Genomic DNA, 21474 nt, shown 5'->3' with positions numbered 1-21474 from the left:
AAGAACTTGAGTCTCCCAAGGCGGCAGAGTCGGTGCTGTTTTTGAGGCAGTGATAGGCTGTGTCATCAGTAGGTCATAAGGCAAGAAGTGGGCAATGGAGACAGAAGAGGTGTACTCAGGCCGAGGGAGGAGGACCAGCAAGGGGCACTGGAGAAATCAGCTTGCGGTTAACAAGCAGCACAGGGGTAACTCCTCAAACTCTGCGGCAGAAGCTCACACAGAAGCACTAACTTTTTAAGATCAGTTTTTTTTTCTTCTGAAAATTATATACATATATTTTCTCTACTGAACCAGAATTGCAAGGTATCTTATTTAAATTAGAAAAAAATGCCTTCAAAAATAATAATGAAATGATGGCTTATTAAACAGTGATAGTAAGATACAAATTAGTCTGAAAGGCTGATGAGCCATTACAAACAATAATATTAATGTCACTACTTACAATGATTGCAATTAACACTCACTGTCCGCTACGTGTCAGGTACTATACTATCTGTGTTACATATATATCTCATTTAATCCTCACACCAACCCTCTATGGTGTTATCATCTCCATTTTAACGTTGAAGAGAGAGAGGTGCAAGAAGGTTAGGTAACTTGTCTGAGGTCAGTCAGCTAGAAAGCAGTAAGACAAGAATTTATACCCAAGGCATGTGACTCCAGAGTGCACCCACCTTTCAACCTGTTAGTCTTTACAACTACAGGAGTGGCAACAGGATACTTTATACATGTTGCCCAGTCTTTGGTGTTCAAAGTCCTATAGGATCGTTACAATTATTTTGTATAGTAGGAAGGGCCATTACGTTTCTAGGAAGAAGGCGATCTACAGAGATCCCGAACTCATTCAAGGACACAGAGTGAGTCACAGAACCCCAGTGTTCTGCTTCCTTATCTTGTGCCTTTTATTTTAACCACATCCTGCTACAGAGATCTACTTTATGTAAACCATTAGATAATTTGGACTGCCAAAATGTACCTTCTATTAGGCATCTCTTGTTTTTGTAGTATAGCTTTTAAGATGTCTCTCTTTGCTTGGTTGTTTTCTTTATCCACGTAGATCTCTATACCAAAAGAAAAAAAATTCCAAAAAGGAAGTCACTCAGGAATAGGCTATATTAGTACCATTCTGTATTTTTTAAAATACCTGTTTTTAAAGACACAAGTCATGCCACCTCACTTGTATGCCTGGGAAAAGAAAACAGCTCCAGAAACCAGAATCAAATCTGAACAGTCATGTGATCTAATGTCATGTCACTGGCAGGTTTATGTGCACACTGTCAGAAAAGATACAAGCAACATCTAAGAGTGCCACATCACTGTCACTGCCTGTTAATGGCACTGGCAGTCATGACAGTAAAAGCCAATGGTCTTTATTGCTTTGTATTTGAGGGATTTACTGCATTTTCTTTCACCCAAGAAGCAAGTGATAATGATAATGTATGGCAGAGTGCTTGTCCTTCCTGACAGCCTCAGTAATTTAATCCTTCTCTCCTGCCACAACATGCAATAAAAGAGGTGTCTAGTGCATTGGGTTGAGGAAATCCACAGGCTGACGCCTGCTGGTTAGGGGTATGGGAGAGAAAGGTGCAGGGAGAGAAAGGCTTTTTAGGGTGTAAGGTTTTTGGTTTTAAAGGCACATGCTGGCTTCGAGGAATGTGGCCATACTTCACTTGGCTGAAGCATGAGATTAGATAACTGACCTCAAGTCTCAACAGAAAGAAGATGGTAAACTCTTGACATTGTAAGTAAGCGTCTGCACTTTGGGAAAATGGCATCTCAATATGCGAACACTACAATTTTCCTCCTGATTATCTTTTCTCAGTTCGGCAGCCTTTCAGCCATGCATTAGCTTCTGAAGGCATTTCCTTTTCATATGCCATTTTGGATGTAAAGGCTCCCCTGTGACCAGATCTCAACTTAGAGATTATCCCTGGTCAAAAGCACACAAAGGGTGAAAGATATCATGATAATTCTAAAGCCAGTTCTCCTTAGGCTGTGCCAGGAACAAACATCTTTTATGTTGAAAATGTTTCCCTGAACAATTTTAGTTCAATTCCAAATTATGATGCTATCAACTCATTTGTTTGGCTCAGTTGAGCAAATATTAACTGAGGGCCAAAGGCACTGAGTAGGCACATAGTGGGAGAGACATAAAGGTACAGGTATAGGGGTGGGTTAGTGGTTTCAGAGAAGAATCATCCAAGACATAATAACCAAGTTAATAATCAACTCTGGATAGCCAAAGTCAAACACGAGCTCCTAGCTTACTGCTCTTTGCATGGTATCATATTAGTAAATGTGGCTAGTTATATAAGTTACTGAAGTTTATAGAAATCAATACAGATTCAAAGGTTCAGAGTATTTTGTTTTATTTCTCAATGCCAAAAAGTCATGCTAACAGATCACTGGAAGATAGTACTTTGTTTTTTAGAAGCTGCTAGTTACACAATGCTAAAGGGGAACTTTTTTTCCAAATGGGATTTTTTTTTTTTTTTTTGCTGTTAATTACCAATTCAAGATATGGTACACCATACTGTTTTTCACTTCAGAGTTGTAAAGCTTTTATGTCATACTGGCTTCCATTGTTTGAAGACAAGGGTAATCTCAGTGGTTAAATAAAAAAGACTGAATTTAAAATGCCAGCATTCAAATAAAGGGTCTTCCAATGAAACCTAGACCAGATGTGATAAATTTCAATGGCTTAAAACTTTTTTTATTGTGGCAAAATATGCATAACATAAAATTTACCATCTTAAATTAACAGTTAAGTATTCAGTTTAGTGGCATTAAGTACCTACACACTGTGATACAACCGTCACCATTATCCATTTCCAGAACTTCTTCATCTTCCCAAACCAAAACTCTATACTCATTAATCAATAATTTTCCATTCTTCCCTCCTCCCAGCCCATGGTAACCACTTTTTGTCTGTATGAATCTGACCACCCAAGGTATGTCATGTAAGAGGAATCATACAGTATTTGTCCTTTTGTGTCCAGTTTATTTCATTTAGCTTTGGTGTTCTCAAGGTTCATACATCTTGTAGCATATGTCAAATTTCATTTCTTCTTAAGGCTGTACAATATTTCATCATATGTATATACCACATTTTGTTTATCCACTTACCCTGTGACACACATCTGGATTGTTTCCACCTTTGACTATTATGGATAATGCTGCTCTAAACACGGGCATACAAGTATCTGAGTTCTTGATTTCAATTCTTTTTGGTATATAACTAGAGGTGAAATTGCTAGACCATATGGGTCATTCTAAATTTACTTTTTTTTTTCCTTAGAGATGGAGGTCTTGCTCTGTTACCCAGGCTGGAGTGCAGTGGTGTGATCATAGCTCACTGCAGCCTCGAACTCCTGGGCTCAACTGAACCTCCCACCTTAGCTCTTAGCCTCCTCCCGGTAGCTGGGACTACAGGTGCACATCACCATGCCCACCTAATTTTTGTTTTTTGTAGAGATGGAGTCTCCCTGTGTTGCCCAGGCTGATCTTGAACTCCTGGCCTCAAGTGATCTTACAGTCTTGGCTTCTCAAAGTGCTGGAATTACAGGTCTAAGCCACCATGACTGGCCTAATTTTTCTTTTTAAAACATCCTTACCATTGAAATTGGTTTTAAAAAGTGGTGTCATTGGGGATTCCCTATGCTTCTGCTTTATCCAGTTGGCCAGCATACTATATTTCCTATTCTCTTAATAAAGATAAAAATGACTGCCACTATTTACTGGGTAATATTTATGTGCTAGGTACTACACTCAATACTTTTATTGTCATCATGTAGGTTAAGAACCTGACCCACATTTTACAGATGATTAAATGGATCCAGAGAAGGTTAGGAGTTTGTCCAAGACCACCTAGTTAGAATACGGCAGAGCCAGAATTTGAATCCAGCAATATTAGCCTCAAGAGTCTGCTCTCTTAACCTCCATGCTACATAACCTCTCCTCCTTCCATGTGCAGCCAAAGTTTTCCTGTTTAAGCTCTGGTCATTTTGTTAACACAAGGCTAGAGGGTAAGAGAATGTTTCATAACAGTATCAAGGGAAGTCACTTCATTTTCTTTTGTTTCATAAAGGAATATTGCTTAGATATACCTAGTCTAGGTGTGTCAAATCATATTTCTTGGCAGAAAACTTTCAAAATATTCTTTTTGAAAATACTCCAGCTACTTACCAATAAGCTTAGTTCTCCAAAAGTGTACCAAGTTGGAACTCTCCTGCTTCCACAAACAAGGCCTAGATTGGGCATCTTTATCTAGCCCAACGGTTCTCAGTCTTCATTGTATATCACAACCCCTTAAAGGGCCTGTTAAAATGCAGATTATTGAGTTGTATTCCCAGAGTTTCTGGTTCAGTAGGTCTGGATGAGGGCCTAAGAATTTGCAATTCTAACACATTTCCAGCTTCTGTTGCTGCTGGTGGTGAGGGTTCTACACATTGAGAACCATTGTTTGGCCCAATATTCATTTGCCAAATTTTTAAATGGGATCAGGAGATAGTGAACACTTTTGGGTTGAATACTGTGGGAAACAGGAACACTTTGGCCGCCTCTGATTATGTCATGATATCCTATGACTAACCATGGTTCATCTGGTATTCTAAAATCCTAGATGGTTAAAAAAAACTTACAATTTCAAAACCTGAAATACATCCTATAAAAAGTGACTCTGGTGATTATTAGAAGTATCAGAACTCTCCAAAAGTTAAGGTATTTACCTTTCATTCCCCTCAGAAATCACATTTGTTTAGGACTTGTATGATTTTGACATAAACTTACTGAAAGCATATGTCTCAAAAAGGATACAAACTAGTAGTCCAAATACTTTAGTTGATCTTCAGTCAACTACCATTAAAAACATATCCTTTACTTCTGCAAGCTGGATAAATCCTTATATTCTGTTATCAATGTCATATGGCAGAGGAAATGCAGATGGCTTAATTATAAGGAGTTGATAACCTTGAATCTCAGATAATGTTTGTATTAAAGAGTTATCATCCCTATCATCCTTATCTTTGTCAAATTTCTCCTCCTATTAGTCACAAAATCTGATGTTTTACATCATCTTCATCTTTTGAATTAAACTTCAATTGTTCCAAAAGACAGACTGTTCCAAAAGACAGACTGTTCAGAGGCTAAGGGTCCAGACCTGTATAAGTCTCATAAAAACGTTGGGTGATTTCATTAATCTTTTTCTTCCCACTGTCAATTCCACTGTAGGCTTTATTTGGCCCAGACAACATTCTTCAGACCTACCATTAATCTTATTTTTTCCCAAACTATTTTCTTGCTTTCTCAGCATTCTCTGAGCAAAATTTTCAGGCCCAATAAAATACAAATGTTTTGTTCTTGATACCACTGTCTGGCAAGTAAATTCAATTTTAGTTTTTCAGTGTTGGTATTCCTAAGAGATATATATATATATATATATATATATTTTTTTTTTTTTTTTTTTTTTTTTGAGATACAGTCTCTCTGTCACTCAGGATGGAGTGCAATGGCACAACCTTGGCTCACTGCAACCTCCGCCTCCTGGGTTCAAGCGATTCTCCTGCCTCAGCCTCCTGAGTAGCTGGGATTACAGGCGCCTGCCGCCATGCCCATCTAAGTTTTGTATTTTTAGTAGAGACAGAGTTTCACCATGTTGGACAGGCTGGTCTCAAACTCGTGATCTGCCCGCCTCGGCCTCCCAAAGTGCTGGGATTACAGGTGTCAGCCACTGTGCCGGGCCAATTTTTGTATTTTTAGTAGAGGCGGGGTTTCACCATGTTGGCCAGGCTGGTCTCGAACTCCCAACCTCGTGATCCGCCCACCTCAGCCTCCCAAAGTGCTGGCATTACAGATGTGAACCACCATGCCCAGCCAGGAGATATATGTTTTCTTTGTGTGTAGGTTACACTGGTTTTAATACCTCTTAATAAAGGCTGAATTCAATTATGAATAATCTAGGGGATCATTAGTCTACATCTCTCATTTTATGTACTTAATTTGGGCCTGAACATACAAGTCTCTTTTGTACAGATTCAAGTCACAATGTAGGGTAAAATCATTGCTAGGTTCAGCTAACCTCTCTACTGCATGGTGTTCAAACAGAAGATAGCATGTACTAATTGTCCTCTAAATTATCCATTTGAATTAAAAAGTTTGGAAATAAAATTACTTTCATTAATATTTAATGAGATTTGGAAGATCTAAGTCTACATTACATTGACCTTCTGTATCAGGTAACAAGTGAATGGTAAATCATTACAATAATTACATGAGATAGTTACTTATTAACCAAAGACTCAAGGAGATCCCCCTGCAATGGAGATGCAAATATAATAATTTGAAAATAAACATCTTCATTATGTCATACTTAAATGAAAAATAAAACATTCAACAAGCTTAATATTAATTATTTCTCAAATTTGCTGATGACCTAGGAGCTCATTTTTTCAGATATAACAGATATAAAACAGCATTAGTTTGCTTCTAAGCACGGAGTACATTCCTTTCCCCTCCTCCCAGAAAAATATCCTTAAAATTATTTTCAATTAATCTTGAAAATTCTACACAGTCAAATCTCATTAGATAGGAAAAGAAACCAAAAAAAGGTATAGTAAACACTTTTACTGCATTCATTTCTAACAGATTACTGGTTTCCTTGCTGCTATCAAACGATTAATTCATTAGAAACATAAGTAACTGTTAACATACCAATTAGACAATAAAATACCCTGCAGTAAAGGGAAAAAACAAACCAAAATGCACCAACAGGCTGGGCATGGTGGCTCACACCTGTAATACCAGCACTTTGGGAAGCTGAGGCAGGTGGATCACTTGAGGTCAGGAGTTTGAGACCAGCCTTGGCAACATGGCGAAATCTCGTCTCTACCAAAAATACAAAAATTAGCTGGGTGTGACTGCGTGTCCCTCTAATCCCAGCTACTTGGGGGGCTGAGGTGAAAGGATCGCTTAAACCCAGGAAGTGGAGGTTGCAGTAAGCCAAGATGGTACCACTACACTCCAACCTGGGCAAAAGCCTCAGACCTCAAACAGACCTAGAGGTAACCATGTGAGAATGTAAAAAATTTGGGCCATTTAAGCATATATCACAGTTTGATCTAAAGAAAGATCTGTATTGCTCTTCAAGCAAATGGAAACATCTATTCCTTGACATGGCCAAGTTTCTCAATACACAATTAATCTCTAAAAAACAATTTTGTTGCCAGTCCAACCAAATATTCTACTGCTGACCTTTACAAAGAATAATACAAAAGCCAAAGAGTTTGTCATTTTTCTTGGGGTATCTTTCTTAAAACTAGTTGACTGAACAGTTCTTTCATTATTAATAATATTTTGATATGGTTTTCTTTTCTGGTACTCTGCAATTGAGGATTTCCAGGAAGCCTGAGAAAATACTTTTGGAAATGTTTTCTTTATATTAAGTGCATGAAATGAAGGAGGAATCAGATTCTTGTCCTGTCCACACCACTTATTTCACATGTGATTTCTTAACACACCTGTTATTGTAGAATTTAAGCTGGAGTGGATCTTAGAAAGCACCTTACTTTTCAAATAAGAAACCAAGGAATCATGAAATTTAAACATCTTGCCTTAGTTCACATAATAGTAAAAATTGGGGATACAGGGAGGACTAGACCAGTAGGCCACATCTCTGGATACTTAAGACTACTGTTTTGAGGAATGAACATATTTCTAAAAATGCCAGATGGGGGGAAAAAAAGGTAATCATGAGCATTTGTAATCCTGCTGATACAACAGCATGGTTATACTGTTGATTAAAATGCAATTTCTAAGATTAGTAAGGAAAAAATAATGATGAACTAGCATGAGATGGCCTATTTTGCTAAAAATAGCACGACACTCCATTTTTATGGTTTGTTTTAATGTAGAGCTCTAGGAGAACATACTAAGCTGTTTTAGCTTAGGGTCATGGTAGCCTGATATTATTTTTTATTTCTCTCCAATTATATACTAACAATCACACAATAAAGTTGATTGATCTCAGAATTTATAGGGTACCTGTCGGGTCTGTGCTGGTGTGGTAAACTTACATGTCAATTGGTTGCTAGATCAAGCCCTAAGACAGAAAACCTGCCTGCTGCTATGAATGGATGTGTGTGCTATATGATGAAAGATGTAGTAAGAATTTACGCTTCACTCAATTAAAATCTTGAACATCTAGACACTGAGAGAGATATACACATGTATTGTAAAAACATCCATGTGATGACATTGATCAGAAAGGTAGACAAAAAATAGGACATTGAAAGCTTTGAATCATATGATTAAAAAACTACTTCTTTGAAAGATATTTCTTTGAAATATCATATATTTAAATTAAATTCCTAATTATAGACCCAGCTGATATTTTTCTATTGAACTGTTACATAGCAGGACCATCTTAGAAATATTTTTTCACATTGTTTTGTTTTCTCTTAACTTTGGTATTACCTCAACTTTCTTTTCCTTTCTTTTTTGAGACAGGGTCTCACTTTGTCACTCAAGCAAGAATGCAGTGGCAAGATCTTAGCTCACTGCAGGCTCACCCTCCCAGGCTCAAGCAATCCTCCTGCCTCAGCTTCCTGAGTAGCTGGGACTATAGGCGTGCAACACCATGCCCGGCTAATTTTTGTATTTTTTTTTTTTTTTTTTTTTTGTAGAGACGAGGTTTCGCCATGTAGTCCAGGCTGGTCTGGAACTCCAGAGCTCAAGCGATCCACCTGTCTTGGTCTTCCAAAGTGCTAGGATTACAGGTGTGAGCCACTGTGCCTGGCCCAACTTTATTTTCTTAATCTTTATGCTACTGGTTTGACTTTTATTAATCAATTCTGACAAGACTTCCATGAATTTATGTGAACATTAGAGAAATAAACTTTCTCTCTGTTCTTTCTGTTTCTTTCATAAATAAAAAAGACAAACATAAAAGTCTGTATTACAAATGAATCATACATACCATTGCTATGGTTATAGTAGACCCACTGCCCACTCTTGGGTTTTGGAAGCGACACGGGTGTCTCTTCAGCAGGAAGACTGTAGAATCGACACTCAACGAACAGCCGTTGGATAGTGTCATCCATGGTTACTTGAGAATCATTAAGGCTTAGAGCTATGATGTCAATCCGAATTTTTTCTGATGGCTGTTTAAAGAGCAAAAACAAAATAAAACAAAGAAATAAAATAATTGAACAAAAAGATCCACTATTACTTTCCACCATCAATTTTAAATAAAACACGAAGGCCAATGGGCTTCTTTTCTTGAATGCAATGTACACTACTGTATGTTACACATGATAGATTATTCACGACAGAGAGCGAGAATGAGATTCTAATGCCCCAGGGTTTGAAGTTCACAGTGTCATGGCAATAGTCTCCTGATTTACATTTGAGGCTATAAATACCCCACTAGTAGTCTATCAGGAATGAAGATTATGAGATCTTCATCTCCGATTGCTTTCAGAATGACAAGTTGTCCTTGTTTCAAACTATGTAATGAAGTACGTGTTTATCACTGCTTTTACTTAATCTACAGTACCTGAGAAAGTTTCAGTTATTCAGAGATCAAAGCCTGTTGAACACTTTATAGGTATTATGCTAATACGTGTAGCTATATGAATCAATATTAACTAGAGCAGAAACTACAGTTCATTCTCTCATATTCTGTCATAATATATTTTGTTCAATAAATAATACATTTTCAAGCAAAAGAAACAATTTTATGTCAACTTGAACATTTTCTCACAATTTATTTTTAATTTTATTTTTACAAAATTAACAACTAAAATGTGTTTATTTAATTTTCACTTTAATCCTTGCTTAATAGATTTTGGTGTCATAGACATTAACATGGGAATTACAAATGTTTCCTTGACTAATGATTTCAAATAATTAATAGACTAGGATTAGAAATTGTATCACACTCCAAGATAACTCCTCAGTTAAATCTGTTTTTTATAATTTAAAGTTTGTCTTTTAGTATCAAAATCCTATTTTACTAAATTTAGAGACATGCTATAAATTATATAACTTCACATAACAATTAGAAAAACCTGAAAATAAGACCTGTTTTATGACCAGCTTTTAGGAATTCATTGTTAAATGTAAATCAGTGTGTAAATTCACCATAGTGGTTACTTAGATATTTCAAAGCATATAATTAATCAAATTGAAAAGTATAAGTATCCTATTGTAAAAATATTACCATAAAGAACAATTTCCATTGCTGTCAAACCCCCTCAATATTTGATGAAGTAATTTTACCCCCTTCTTTCAAAAGACATTTTCTTTTATTATGTATTCTAAGACACTTTAACTAAAAACCCAAATCTGAATATTTCAATAAGGTTATTTTATTATTCAGTAGATTCATGGAAATTTTACTAGGATGACAGAGAAAATTCCACACCATTCTGTCTCCACTAATACAGGTACAAGGCTGCAGCTGGCAATATTACTAGGATTAGCATAGTATGATGAAATATTTAAAGGAAAATTTTTTCTAAAACCTAATAAATCAAATGACTGCCAAATGTCATTAAAGTGATGGTCTTTGACTTGAATATGCTTTTCATATTCAAATTTGAAAAGAAAGAGATGAAAGCCTGGAAAGGTTACTCGGTTTCAACTAATAACCTCAAGCCCTCTCCGTTCACGTGCATAAAAAATGAAGTTGGCTCTATTGTCTAATCTCACTTCAGAAAACCCCTTCTCTGCTCGTTGAAGACTACATGGTAAAGAAAATATTTTAAATGATATATTTTTTCTTAAAATGTATTACGGTTGTGAAAATACTGTAATACATATATTTTATAATTCTGGTCTAAGTGCAGCATACTGTATAGTTAATTCTTCTACATAAGTTGGAATTTGACAAACTTAGAATTATTATAGCAATAACATCTTATAAAACATTTATGTTTCTGCACAAAAGAATTAAAGAAAACTAGCTACAAAAAGAAAAAAGTGGTATACATACTTATTTCTACTCTGTGAAAGTAGGAATTTAAAATTGTTTATCACAGAACCTAATAAAGAAGTAAACGAACTTGTAAATAGCAGGGGAATCAAATTTATCTAAGTGGTTATTTTATTAATAATATATTAGCTATACAATCCCCATATGAAAACTTGCATTATTGTAAGAACCAATTTAGGCTGTCAAATAAGACTACATGCAACTCTTTGAAGTTTAAAATACAATCCTAGATAAAAGTATTCACTTGGATCCCAGCCAAAACACAAAAACAAAATAACAAAACCCCAAACACCAAAACAACAAAAAAGAAAACTCACTGTATTATCAAAAAAGTCAAGAACTTTAAAATTCTTTTCATGATGTCCATCTTATGTCTGGTCAATTTTTTATATTTATTTGTGTGTCTCTACATTACTGCCATTACTTCGATCAAATGTCCTTTTTAATTCTCTGACCAATACACCTGGCAGAAATGATCAGTTACTGTTTCTTCATTCATTTAATGCTACATGAATCAACTTGGAATAAATCCAAAAAGGGGTAAATTTTAAGCAGCTTTTACCTGAGAAAGTAAGCGCTAAATAAAGAATTTTTCCAAACATAAATTTTGACAAACGAAGCTAGACAATTTATTTTTCAGCACTGGAACAATTCTAGTTGTGTTCAAGCCCCTCTGATTAAAAAGTTCAACCAGATTTTGTATAAAGATCTGAAGACTGGCCAGGCGCAGTGTCTCATGCCTGTAATCCCAGCACTTTGGGAGGCTGAGGCGGGCAGATCACGAGGTCAGGAGTTTTGAGACCAGCCTGGCCAACATAGTGAAACCCCGTTTCTACTAAAATTACAAAAAATTAGCTGGGAGTGGTGGTGGGTGCCTGTAGTCCCAGCTACTTGGGAGGCTGAGGCAGGAGAATCGCTGGAACCCAGGAGGTAGAAGTTGCCGTGAGCTGAGATTGCGCCACTGCACTCCAGCCTGGGCGACAGTGCAAGACTCTGTCTCAAAAAAAAAAAAAAAAAAAAAAAAGAAAACTTTATCTCAACATGTCAGAAATGAACTCATTCTCGCTCCTCTCCCCCAATCCTATTCATCCTGTGTTATTTCCTACCTCAACTGATGACATCACCATCCACCTAGTCCCCTACAACCAGGAGACATAGCAGCATCCTTGCCTTTCCATTTTTCTCACACCCACTATATCCTAAAGATCACCCATTCCTGCTCATTATACTTTCTAAATATCTCCACAATTGGCCAGGTGCAGTGGCTCATGCTTATAAATCCCAGCATTTTGGGAGGCCGAGGGGGGCAGATCGTTTCAGCCCAGGAGCCCAGGAGTTGGAAACCAGCCTGAGCAATACGTCAAAAACACGTCTCTCCAAAAAACAAAACAAAAACCACACACACACACACACACACACACACACACACACACACTGGCCAGGCCTTGGAGTGGCATGTGCCTGTGGTCCCAGCTACCTGGGAGGCTGAGGTGGGAGGATTGCTTGAGCCTGAGAGGTTGAGGCTGTAGTGAGCCATGATCGAGCCACTGCACTCTATGCACTCTAGCCTGGGTCACAGAGTGAGACCCTGTCTCAAAAAAAAAAAAAAAAAAAAAAAAAAAAAATCAATGATTTACTGAATTGTTGAAAGCATATGATATTTCAGACATTGTTTTAACTGTTGGGGATATAAAGAAAAATAAGATACTGTTTCTTTTCTATTTTTTATCTCAAGAGAACATGCTAAGTTCCCATGGGGGTAACTAATACAATAGCTTCCTAGTTATTAGAAGGTAGAAATCTGACAGAACAAGGAGGGAGAAAATAGAAGGATCTGACATAAGAGATTTGAGAGCGAACTGGTAGCCGATTGATGAGCGTTATGAGACTGTAAGCTCAGTGACGGTAGGGACTATTAGATTGCTCACTGCATTATGTAGTACACAATAAACAAGTGGATCTACTCTCATGACAGAGAGAGGTGAGGCACTCATCTCTAATCTCTGGTCTGCAGTCCCAACCATTCTCCTTATTGTAGCAGAACCAATCAAATATCATCTTTCCGTCTGAAAAATCTTCCTATTGCCTTACACTCTAGCCACTCCTTTAAACTTGCGGTGTGCTATTTTATATTGCTCAGTTTTTGCAACTGTTATTTATTGTGTGAAATCTTTTCCATCAAAATTCTACTCCTGTGAGGCCCTGAACCACACATCCTCTCCTTTATGGCAGTAATACTGATCTCCAGGAACGAGTTGGTTGTTTCCTCCTCTGGGCCCTCACTGCCCTTCTCCATCACATTGTACTACATGGAACCGTTCACATATCTGCCTCTCTCTATAGACTCTGGGTTTCAGGAGGGCAGGACCAATATCTTACTCATTTTTTGCTACTTCACATCCTCCCCAACATAGGCTCTCAATAAATATTTAATGAAATAGTGGAGACTATATATCTTTTATATATTCAGAATATCTTTTATTTTTCTTCAGGGTCTTGCTTTGTTGTCCAGGCTGAAGTTCAGAGGCAAGATGACGACTCACTGCAGTCTCAATCTCCCAAGCTCGAGTGATCCTCCCATCTCAGCCCCCTGAGTAGCTGGGACTAGAGGAGCAAGTCAACATACCCAGATCATTTTTAATTTTTTTTTTGTAGAGATGGGGTTTCACTATGTTGTCTGGACTGGTCTCAAACTCCTGGCCTGAAGCAATCCTCCCACCTGGACCACTCAAAGTGCCAGGATCACAGGTGTGAGTCACAGTGCCCAGCCTAGAATATATTTTATTTATTGCCAGAACTATGTGAAGCTGCAGGTATTATTGCCTTCTCATTTAAAAAATATTTATTATGGCTGGGCGCGGTGGCTCATGCCTATAGTCCCAGCACTTTGGGAGGCCAAGGCAGGCAGATCACGAAGTCAGGACATTAAGACCATCCTGGCTAACACGGTGAAACCCCGTCTCTATTAAAAATACAAAAAATCAGCTGGGCATGGGGGCACGCGCCTGGTACTTGGGAGGCTGAGGCAGGAGAATCACTTGAACCTGGGAGGTGGATGTTGCAGTGAGCTGAGATCGTGCCACTGCACTCCAGCCTGGGCGACAGAGTGAGACTCCACCTAAAAAAAGAAGGATATTATGTGCCTCTATGTTTTGGGGAGTGGTTATTATTAACTGCTGACAAATATGTAGAACTCTTGCTCTCCTAGATTTTAATGAAATAAGACTATCGCAAGACAGCTGAATATTGTTGAATCTAAGTGGTAGGGTACTATTATTTCTACTTTTCTGCATGTTTGAAATTTTTCATCATAAGAAAATGGGGAAAAGTTTCACTCAGGTGAATTGGAAGAGGTCCTAAATAATATACTGATTCAAATGACAGTAATTGAAGCAAAGGCTTTTAAAGAGATGAATAATAATGGTTGTTCAGAATTACTAGAGCAACATAACGGGTCATTCCTCTGCAGGCTATCAGCATCCTTTGATACAGGAAATTGGCCAGACAGCATAGGCTTTAGACTTTTCCTGTTTTGTTTCCCCTCTACATGTATGAACTTTTGTTACCAGGTAAGATGCTTCTTCTCAGTTCTCTTTTTCTTGTTCACCAATTACCCTATTAGCGTCGTCAGTCAGCAAGATGTCAGTATCAGCATGTAAAAAGAACATTTGTAAATTTTGATTGTGCGCTGGCTGTGGTGGCTCACGCTTGTAATCCCAACACTTTGGGAGGCCGAGGCAAGTGGATCACTCGAGCCCATGAGTTTAAGACCAGCCTGGCCAACATGGTGAAACTCCATCTCTACTAAAAATACAAAAATTAGTCAGGTGTGGTGGTGTGTGCCTGTAATCCCAGCTACTCGGAGGCTGAGGCACGAGAATCTCTTGAACATGGGAGGCAGAGGTTTCTGTGAGCCGAGACTGCGCTACTGCACTCCACCCTGGGTGACAGAGCGAGACCATGTCTCTCGGGAAAAAAAAAAAAAAAAAAAAAAATTTTATTGTGGTGAACAGAAGTCATTCAAATAAGAACTGCATGCAACTTATTTTTAGTTGTCTGTATAGATGGACACTATATATTATGTGATTAAATGATCTAGAAATGTGATGACAGCTTATATTACTCTAAAAAAATAAATTATAGCTCTTGTGATTTTGGCTCAATTCCACTATTGCTTCCTGACTGATGATAATTCATATTTTGGATCATATTTTTCTATGTGATCTAAAGTGTTTACTTAGGCTTATTATCGGCATGCTTAAAATTTTCACGTCCTACTTCACAGGATTGTGCGGAATTCTTCCTCTGGTTTCAGCCCTCACAGCAGCCACCCTGGAGTTGAATTGTTGGGCTTCTGAAAACTAATTCAACCTGACAACCCTTAAAAACAGTACTGCATAATTGAGAATGGCCTATGATAAAGGTCTTGCAACTTGTTTCAGTCAGTTATATTTAAATCTAGTTATGGTGAGATTACGGGTGAGCTTAATTGCATTCCAAGTTTCTGCAATGAATAGGCATTTCTTTAACTTTTTATTATAAAACATTTCAAACATGAGAAAGTAGAGAAAATAATTTGGCATATTCAAGTAGTCAGCCATCTCAAACAGATGTTACCATTTTTCTATAACTGATTTAAGTCTTTTTATTGTTGTTGAAGAAATAAAATATTTCAGATACAGGTAAAGCTACCAGCTGCCAAATCGCTTCCCCTCCCTTCCTCATTTCCCCACGGTTACCACTATCTTGAAGTTGGTTGTATCATTCCCAAACATGCCTTTATATTTCCTACTACATATGTGTATATCTATAAACAACATACAGTATTGTTTTCTGTTTTTTCGTTTTATATTAGTGGTATCACACTCTTACTAATCATTCTGCAATTTGTTTTTTTATACTCAGTACTATATTTTTGAGATTTATTCATATTTATTTTTCAAATCCAACTTATTCATACTAACTGTTGTATAGAATCCTATTTATATTGCATATATAATCTACAGTACATTTATTTACCTGCTGATGAACAATTACATTGTTCACAATTTTTTTGCTATTACAAACAATGTTGCATTGAATATCCTTTTATGTTTTCTTGTATACACGCATGATTCCCTTAGGAGCAGAATTGCTGGGTAATAGGTAAGAGAATTTCAACCATAAAGGATTATCAAATTAATCTCCAGATAACTATAAATTGGAGTATTTTATGTATTTTATATTTATAAAAATACTGTATATGTGTGTGTGTGTGTGTGTGTGTGTACATAGATGCAAATAAAGCCTACCTGTAGGAGCCACAGTATGTAGAACTTGTTACTTTGTAACAAAACAACAGAGACAAAATGGAACTAGAAGGCCAAGATCTACGTCAATGCTCTTGAAGAGTACAAATTTTAATTGGGGTGAGCTCTAAGACAAGCTCAAAACAGTTGGTTAAAACAATTAGACTTAACCACTGGTATTGACAGAGCCATATGTAAGTAGGGTAGGAATGCATATTAATTAATGGTGATTCTTACAAGTTCCCTTCTTCAGGCTGGGCATGGGTAGAGACATCATCTCAAAGACTCAAAAAAGTCTCCTTGAGTCCCTCACACTAGGCTCCAAAGCTTCCTCTTACATTGTGCATCAAATCCACTCTTCATATGAGTTCTGGTTAAAGCATTTTGATTGTTTTAAACAATAACTTTTTAGGGGAAATAAATACATAGAAAGGTGATGTCTCCAGAATCTCAAACTGTTAAGGCAATAAGGTTTTTAACAAACAAAAGAAAACCACCCAGTTGTCATCAGTGGCAGTAATCTATCTTTTCTAACATGTTCTGTTAAAATGTACTATATTAAACAAATAATATAGTGATGGGGATCAAAACAGTGCTAGCTTTAAGAGTGCTTACTTTTAGAACATTGTCACGGTGTCCTTATACACCCTATAAATTACTATGTCTATGCAGTGACTTGGATTATTTTTTCCTACCCTAATATCAAATTAATCTCAATATAATTATGCCAAATAATTATAACTTGGTATTATTTTATCACCATAAAAATGGTGTGTGTGTGTGTATAAATAGATGCAAACCTGAGGGACATGACACATTTCCATCATTAACTGTGGTTTACTATGGCAGCAATGTGAAGCAAGGAGAATTTTAAAAATCACCCTCAATTTCAGGTGATTTTGATCTGCTACTCTCCTTTCACCATCATTGAGAACAGATGTTGTAGTATGGTGGCTCTCGATTTTGGCTGCACATTAGAATCACCAGGGGAGCTATAAACAAAATTCTGACTTAATTTATCCGGGTGGAGCCTGTGCCCTGGCATTTAACAATGCTCCCCAGATGATTCTAATGTGCAGCCAAGGGTGAAAAGTACTGCTTTTTTCTAAAGCTATGGTTCTTGCACTTTAGCATACCCCAGAATCATTTGATAAAACACAGATTGGTGGACTCCATAGAACTTCTAATTCATTAGGTCTCCGGTGGGGCCAAGGATTTGCATCTCTTACAAATTCTCAGGTGATGCAGATGCTGATGTTGAACTCTGGGGATCATACTTTGAGAAATATTGCTCTAAACCAAAAAAGATTAATCTTCCACCGATGGAGACTTCTAACATCTTTATAGAAAAGCTTCCACAATATTCATGTTAAACTGTTATTTTGCTATTATTCAACATTTTAGTACAGAATTAGCTAACTAACTACTTCCTTTTTGAATCAATCCAAGCTCACCATTAAAAATAATCCAACAATATAAATTACCAAATGTCAAATATAGAAGTTCCTTGTTTCATTCTACCACCTAACTCATGAGTTGGCAATTTTTTTTTTTCTGTAAAAGGATGAATACAAATGTTTTTGGCATTGCAAGCTATATGGTATTCAACTTTGCCCTTGTAGAGTGAAAGCAGCAATAGATAATATGTAAGCGAATGAATGGCTGGGTTTCAATAACAGTAGAGGGCTGGATTTGGCACATGGGTCATTGTTTGCTGACTCCTGCCCTAGAGATATTCACTGCTAACGCTGTCTGATGTGCATCTTCCCAGACATTTTCTTTGCTTACATAAAGCTAAAGGTCATGTCTGTATGGACAAATAAAAATATATGTATAGACCTTTTTGTTTTTCTTTTGTGTGTGTGTGTGTGTGTTGGAGAGACAGGTTCTCCTCTGTCACACAGGTTGCAGTGCAGTGGTATGATCACAGCTCACTGCAGCCCTGAACTCCTGGGCTCAAGTGATCCTCTAACCTCAGCCTTCAGAGTAGCTAGAACTACAGGCATGTGTCACCAGGCTTGGCTAATGTAAAGAAGTTGTTTTTGTAGAGATGGGGATCTTGCTACATTGCCCAGGCTGGTCCTGAACTCCTGTCCTGAAACAATCCTCTTGCCTTGGACTTCCTAAAGTGTTAGGATTACAGGTGTCAGCCACCACATCTGGCCCCATTTATTTCTTTTTAAATGAAATCATCACTGGGCATAATTTATCCATTAGTTTGGCTAATGGATAGTGTCAAATAGGAGAAAACATGAATTTTCAAACATTGTTATATATAACAATGTTCATTTTAAGCAGAAATATTTATATTAGCAAAAAATGATAGAAACTTAAGGGTCCATCAAAAGGGGCTTATTTAAATAAATATAGTATAGCCATATAATGAAATATTATGGGTATGTTGAAAGAAATAGAGTATGCTGTCATGGAAAAATGTTGATGGTATGTTAGTAAGAGTTAGTTAAATTGCAAAGCACAAAAAATAGTTTTAAAAGCAATTTCTACCAGGAGAGTATGTTAACATTTCTGGTTTTACATAAAATATATTTTATTTTTATTTATTTATTTTTGAGACAGAGCCTTGCTCTGTTGCCCAGGCGGGAGTGCCATGGTGCGATCTCGGCTCACTGCAACCTCCGCCTCCCAGGCTCAAGGATTCTCCTGCCTCACCTCTTGAGTAGCTGGAATAACAGGTGCCTGCCAATACACCCTGCTAATTTTTGTGTTTTTAGTAGAGACAGGGATTCACCATGTGGGTCGGGCTGGTCTGGAACTCCTGACCTCAAGTAATCTGCCCAACTCACCCTCCCAAAGTGCTGGGATTACAGGTGTGAGCCACTGTGCCCAGCCAAGTAAAATATATTTTAAAACCTACTTTCTATCTAGCTTAAGCCCTCACATGTAAAACACTGAGAGTGGCTTATTTTATCCACTGATATCATATTTGATTCCTAAGTGATTTAATAATTTTTCATATGTGAATTCTAACGCTAGTGAATTGCTTTTTGCATTGTGCCTTTCAAAGTTTTAAACATATTTTGCTGAACATCGTTATTGTAATCACCTGGGAATGCCAGCTCATTGTTCAGGGAACCTAGTTTCCAGGTAGAATTGCAATTTAGTCCAATTGAATATGGCAGTTTTTACAAAACTGCTAGGAGTAGGAACAGAGAAAGAGAATGATGTAAATATGCACTGCACAGAAGAGTCCATTGCTCTTTCAGTCTGTAATTTCCCATTCTCACCCGTGGGCACATTTTAAGACAGCTGTGAGTTCATGGCGATACATTTTGTTGTGAAAAATGAAAGCTGCAGTATTGAATAAAATTAGAAATAATGCAAAAGACAGATTGTTAATTTTTTTAATGCCATGGCAGATGCAAATGTTCAGTTTTGATGTCTATTTTGAGGACCTGAAACAAGGCTTTTAATCAATGTATTATACATCAAATTTATACTGTTAACTTCTGATTATTCAAATTAATAAAATATTCATAGAGAAATGTCCAAAGTTTTACATTTCTCAGACTTCTGTCCCCCCACCCTCGCCATTAATTATCATGCCTAGAAGCTTTTTAGTAAAAGCAGCAGTTGTCAGGCTGACGGAATCTGACAGGCCAGCAAGGCCCAATTACACTTGCGCTATGTGGCACTTTGATGTCCGGGAAACGAAGAGAGATAGGGGCAAATTGTGTGGCACATTATGTTAATGACTTGATTTAATCCAGCCACTAAACTTTGTGTAGCCTGTTAAAAAAGATGCTAACACTAATTACGCCACTTTGGAAAGGAAAGGAGGGGACAAGCATTTCATACTGACAAAGTGAAGCTCATAAATGTTGTAAATGAAATGAAACAAAATGAAGTAATCTATGATTAATTATACATCACAGACATGAAGAAAACAGAAATAACCACGTAATATGTAGAAGTACTGGGAAATCTGTTAGATTCCTTCTAAGGATCAACGTTTCTAGGAAATAACTATGAACTGTCAGATTCTGTAACATGAAGAACAGAAACTGAATGATCTTAAATTGCTTACACAGTGTATCAGATAATTTGAATTCACACTGTAACTGGCATAAATGATACTTATCTAGGACACTACTTCTACAGCTAATTTTGTGACATTATAAAATAGAGGCAATTTTTTAAAAAGTGGGGATAACTATAGAGTAGGGTTATCTAATTCCTTTTTAACTAGTTTGTGCCTCTAATCTATTTTTTACATTATTGACAGCATGATCTTTCAAAATGTGATCTAAGCATGTAAACTCCTTAAGATCAGGAGCTTAATTTTTTGTATTCGTGGATCTATTCCCAGTCCCTAGAACAAGGCTAGGAACACAACAAATGTTCACTACATATATGTCTGTTTAATGAATGAGTGATCTTCTATCCTCATTCCTTAAAAATCTCAGAGGCCTCAATGCTCTAGATTATGCCTACCTTTTCAGCCTATTCTCCTGGGCTCCCTAAGCATACCATAATGGCTTGGCCCACCCGGAAACCATTCTGAATTCCAGAACAAGCCATGCACTATGTTCTCTAAGATTCTCACGCTTTTCATTCCTTTGGCCTATGATTTTCTCACCCTTTTCATGAACTCCTAATCATCTTCAACACTGGCTCCAGCTTTACTGACTCTAGGAAGTCATCCTTGATGAAGGGAAGGTCCCTCAGGTTGTCTTAGGGACCCCTTCTGAATGCTCCCATAGCACCCCATGCATTCCATTCTCCTGGTGCAGATCACTATACATTTTAATTGTGTTTCCCCTACAGACTACGAATTCTTCGAGGGAAGGAACTGCTTCTTGTATGCCTGCCTGACACACAATGGATGCTAATAAATGAATAATTGTTGTGAGGAAATATTAGCATAGGATGTACTTAGCACATAACAGGCATTCAGTAATACATTCCTTCCTATGAAAGCTATGTTTCACTGTTCTGAGATTTTTACCAGAAGCAGTTCTTAAAGAGAAGACAAAAGAAAAAACTAATGAACCACAAGTACTTTTAAGCTTACAAAAGGATTTATGAAACAATACTACAACCAAAGTTAACACCATCAATAATTAGGCAAAATGACATTTTCTGCCTCCTGATATGACGCAATGAAGAGGACATAGTATCGCTTCTGTATTCCTACCAAAATGCATAACTGGAATCTGATCTTGAGGAAACACCAGA

General features: G+C 37.2%; 1 protein-coding gene across 8 annotated transcripts in view; it reads right to left on the bottom strand.

The window, feature by feature from the left end:
* RPGRIP1L (RPGRIP1 like) overlaps positions 1–21474 on the bottom strand; it is a 114150-nt gene that overhangs the window by 8984 nt on the left and 83692 nt on the right. For all 8 annotated transcript variants that reach the window (XM_009196452.4, XM_031658245.1, XM_003916874.3 and 5 more), the window contains 2 exons: positions 8972–9155; positions 977–1061 (listed from right to left, as the gene is read on the bottom strand). In XM_009196452.4, the coding sequence (XP_009194716.1) occupies positions 977–1061; positions 8972–9155 (269 nt within the window). The remainder of the gene's footprint in view (positions 1–976; positions 1062–8971; positions 9156–21474) is intronic.

Source organism: Papio anubis, chromosome 18 (assembly GCF_008728515.1).
Source record: "Papio anubis isolate 15944 chromosome 18, Panubis1.0, whole genome shotgun sequence".
NCBI lineage: Eukaryota > Metazoa > Chordata > Mammalia > Primates > Cercopithecidae > Papio > Papio anubis.
Note: the sequence above shows the minus strand (reverse complement) of the source record. Positions and strands in the feature narration are given on the sequence as shown.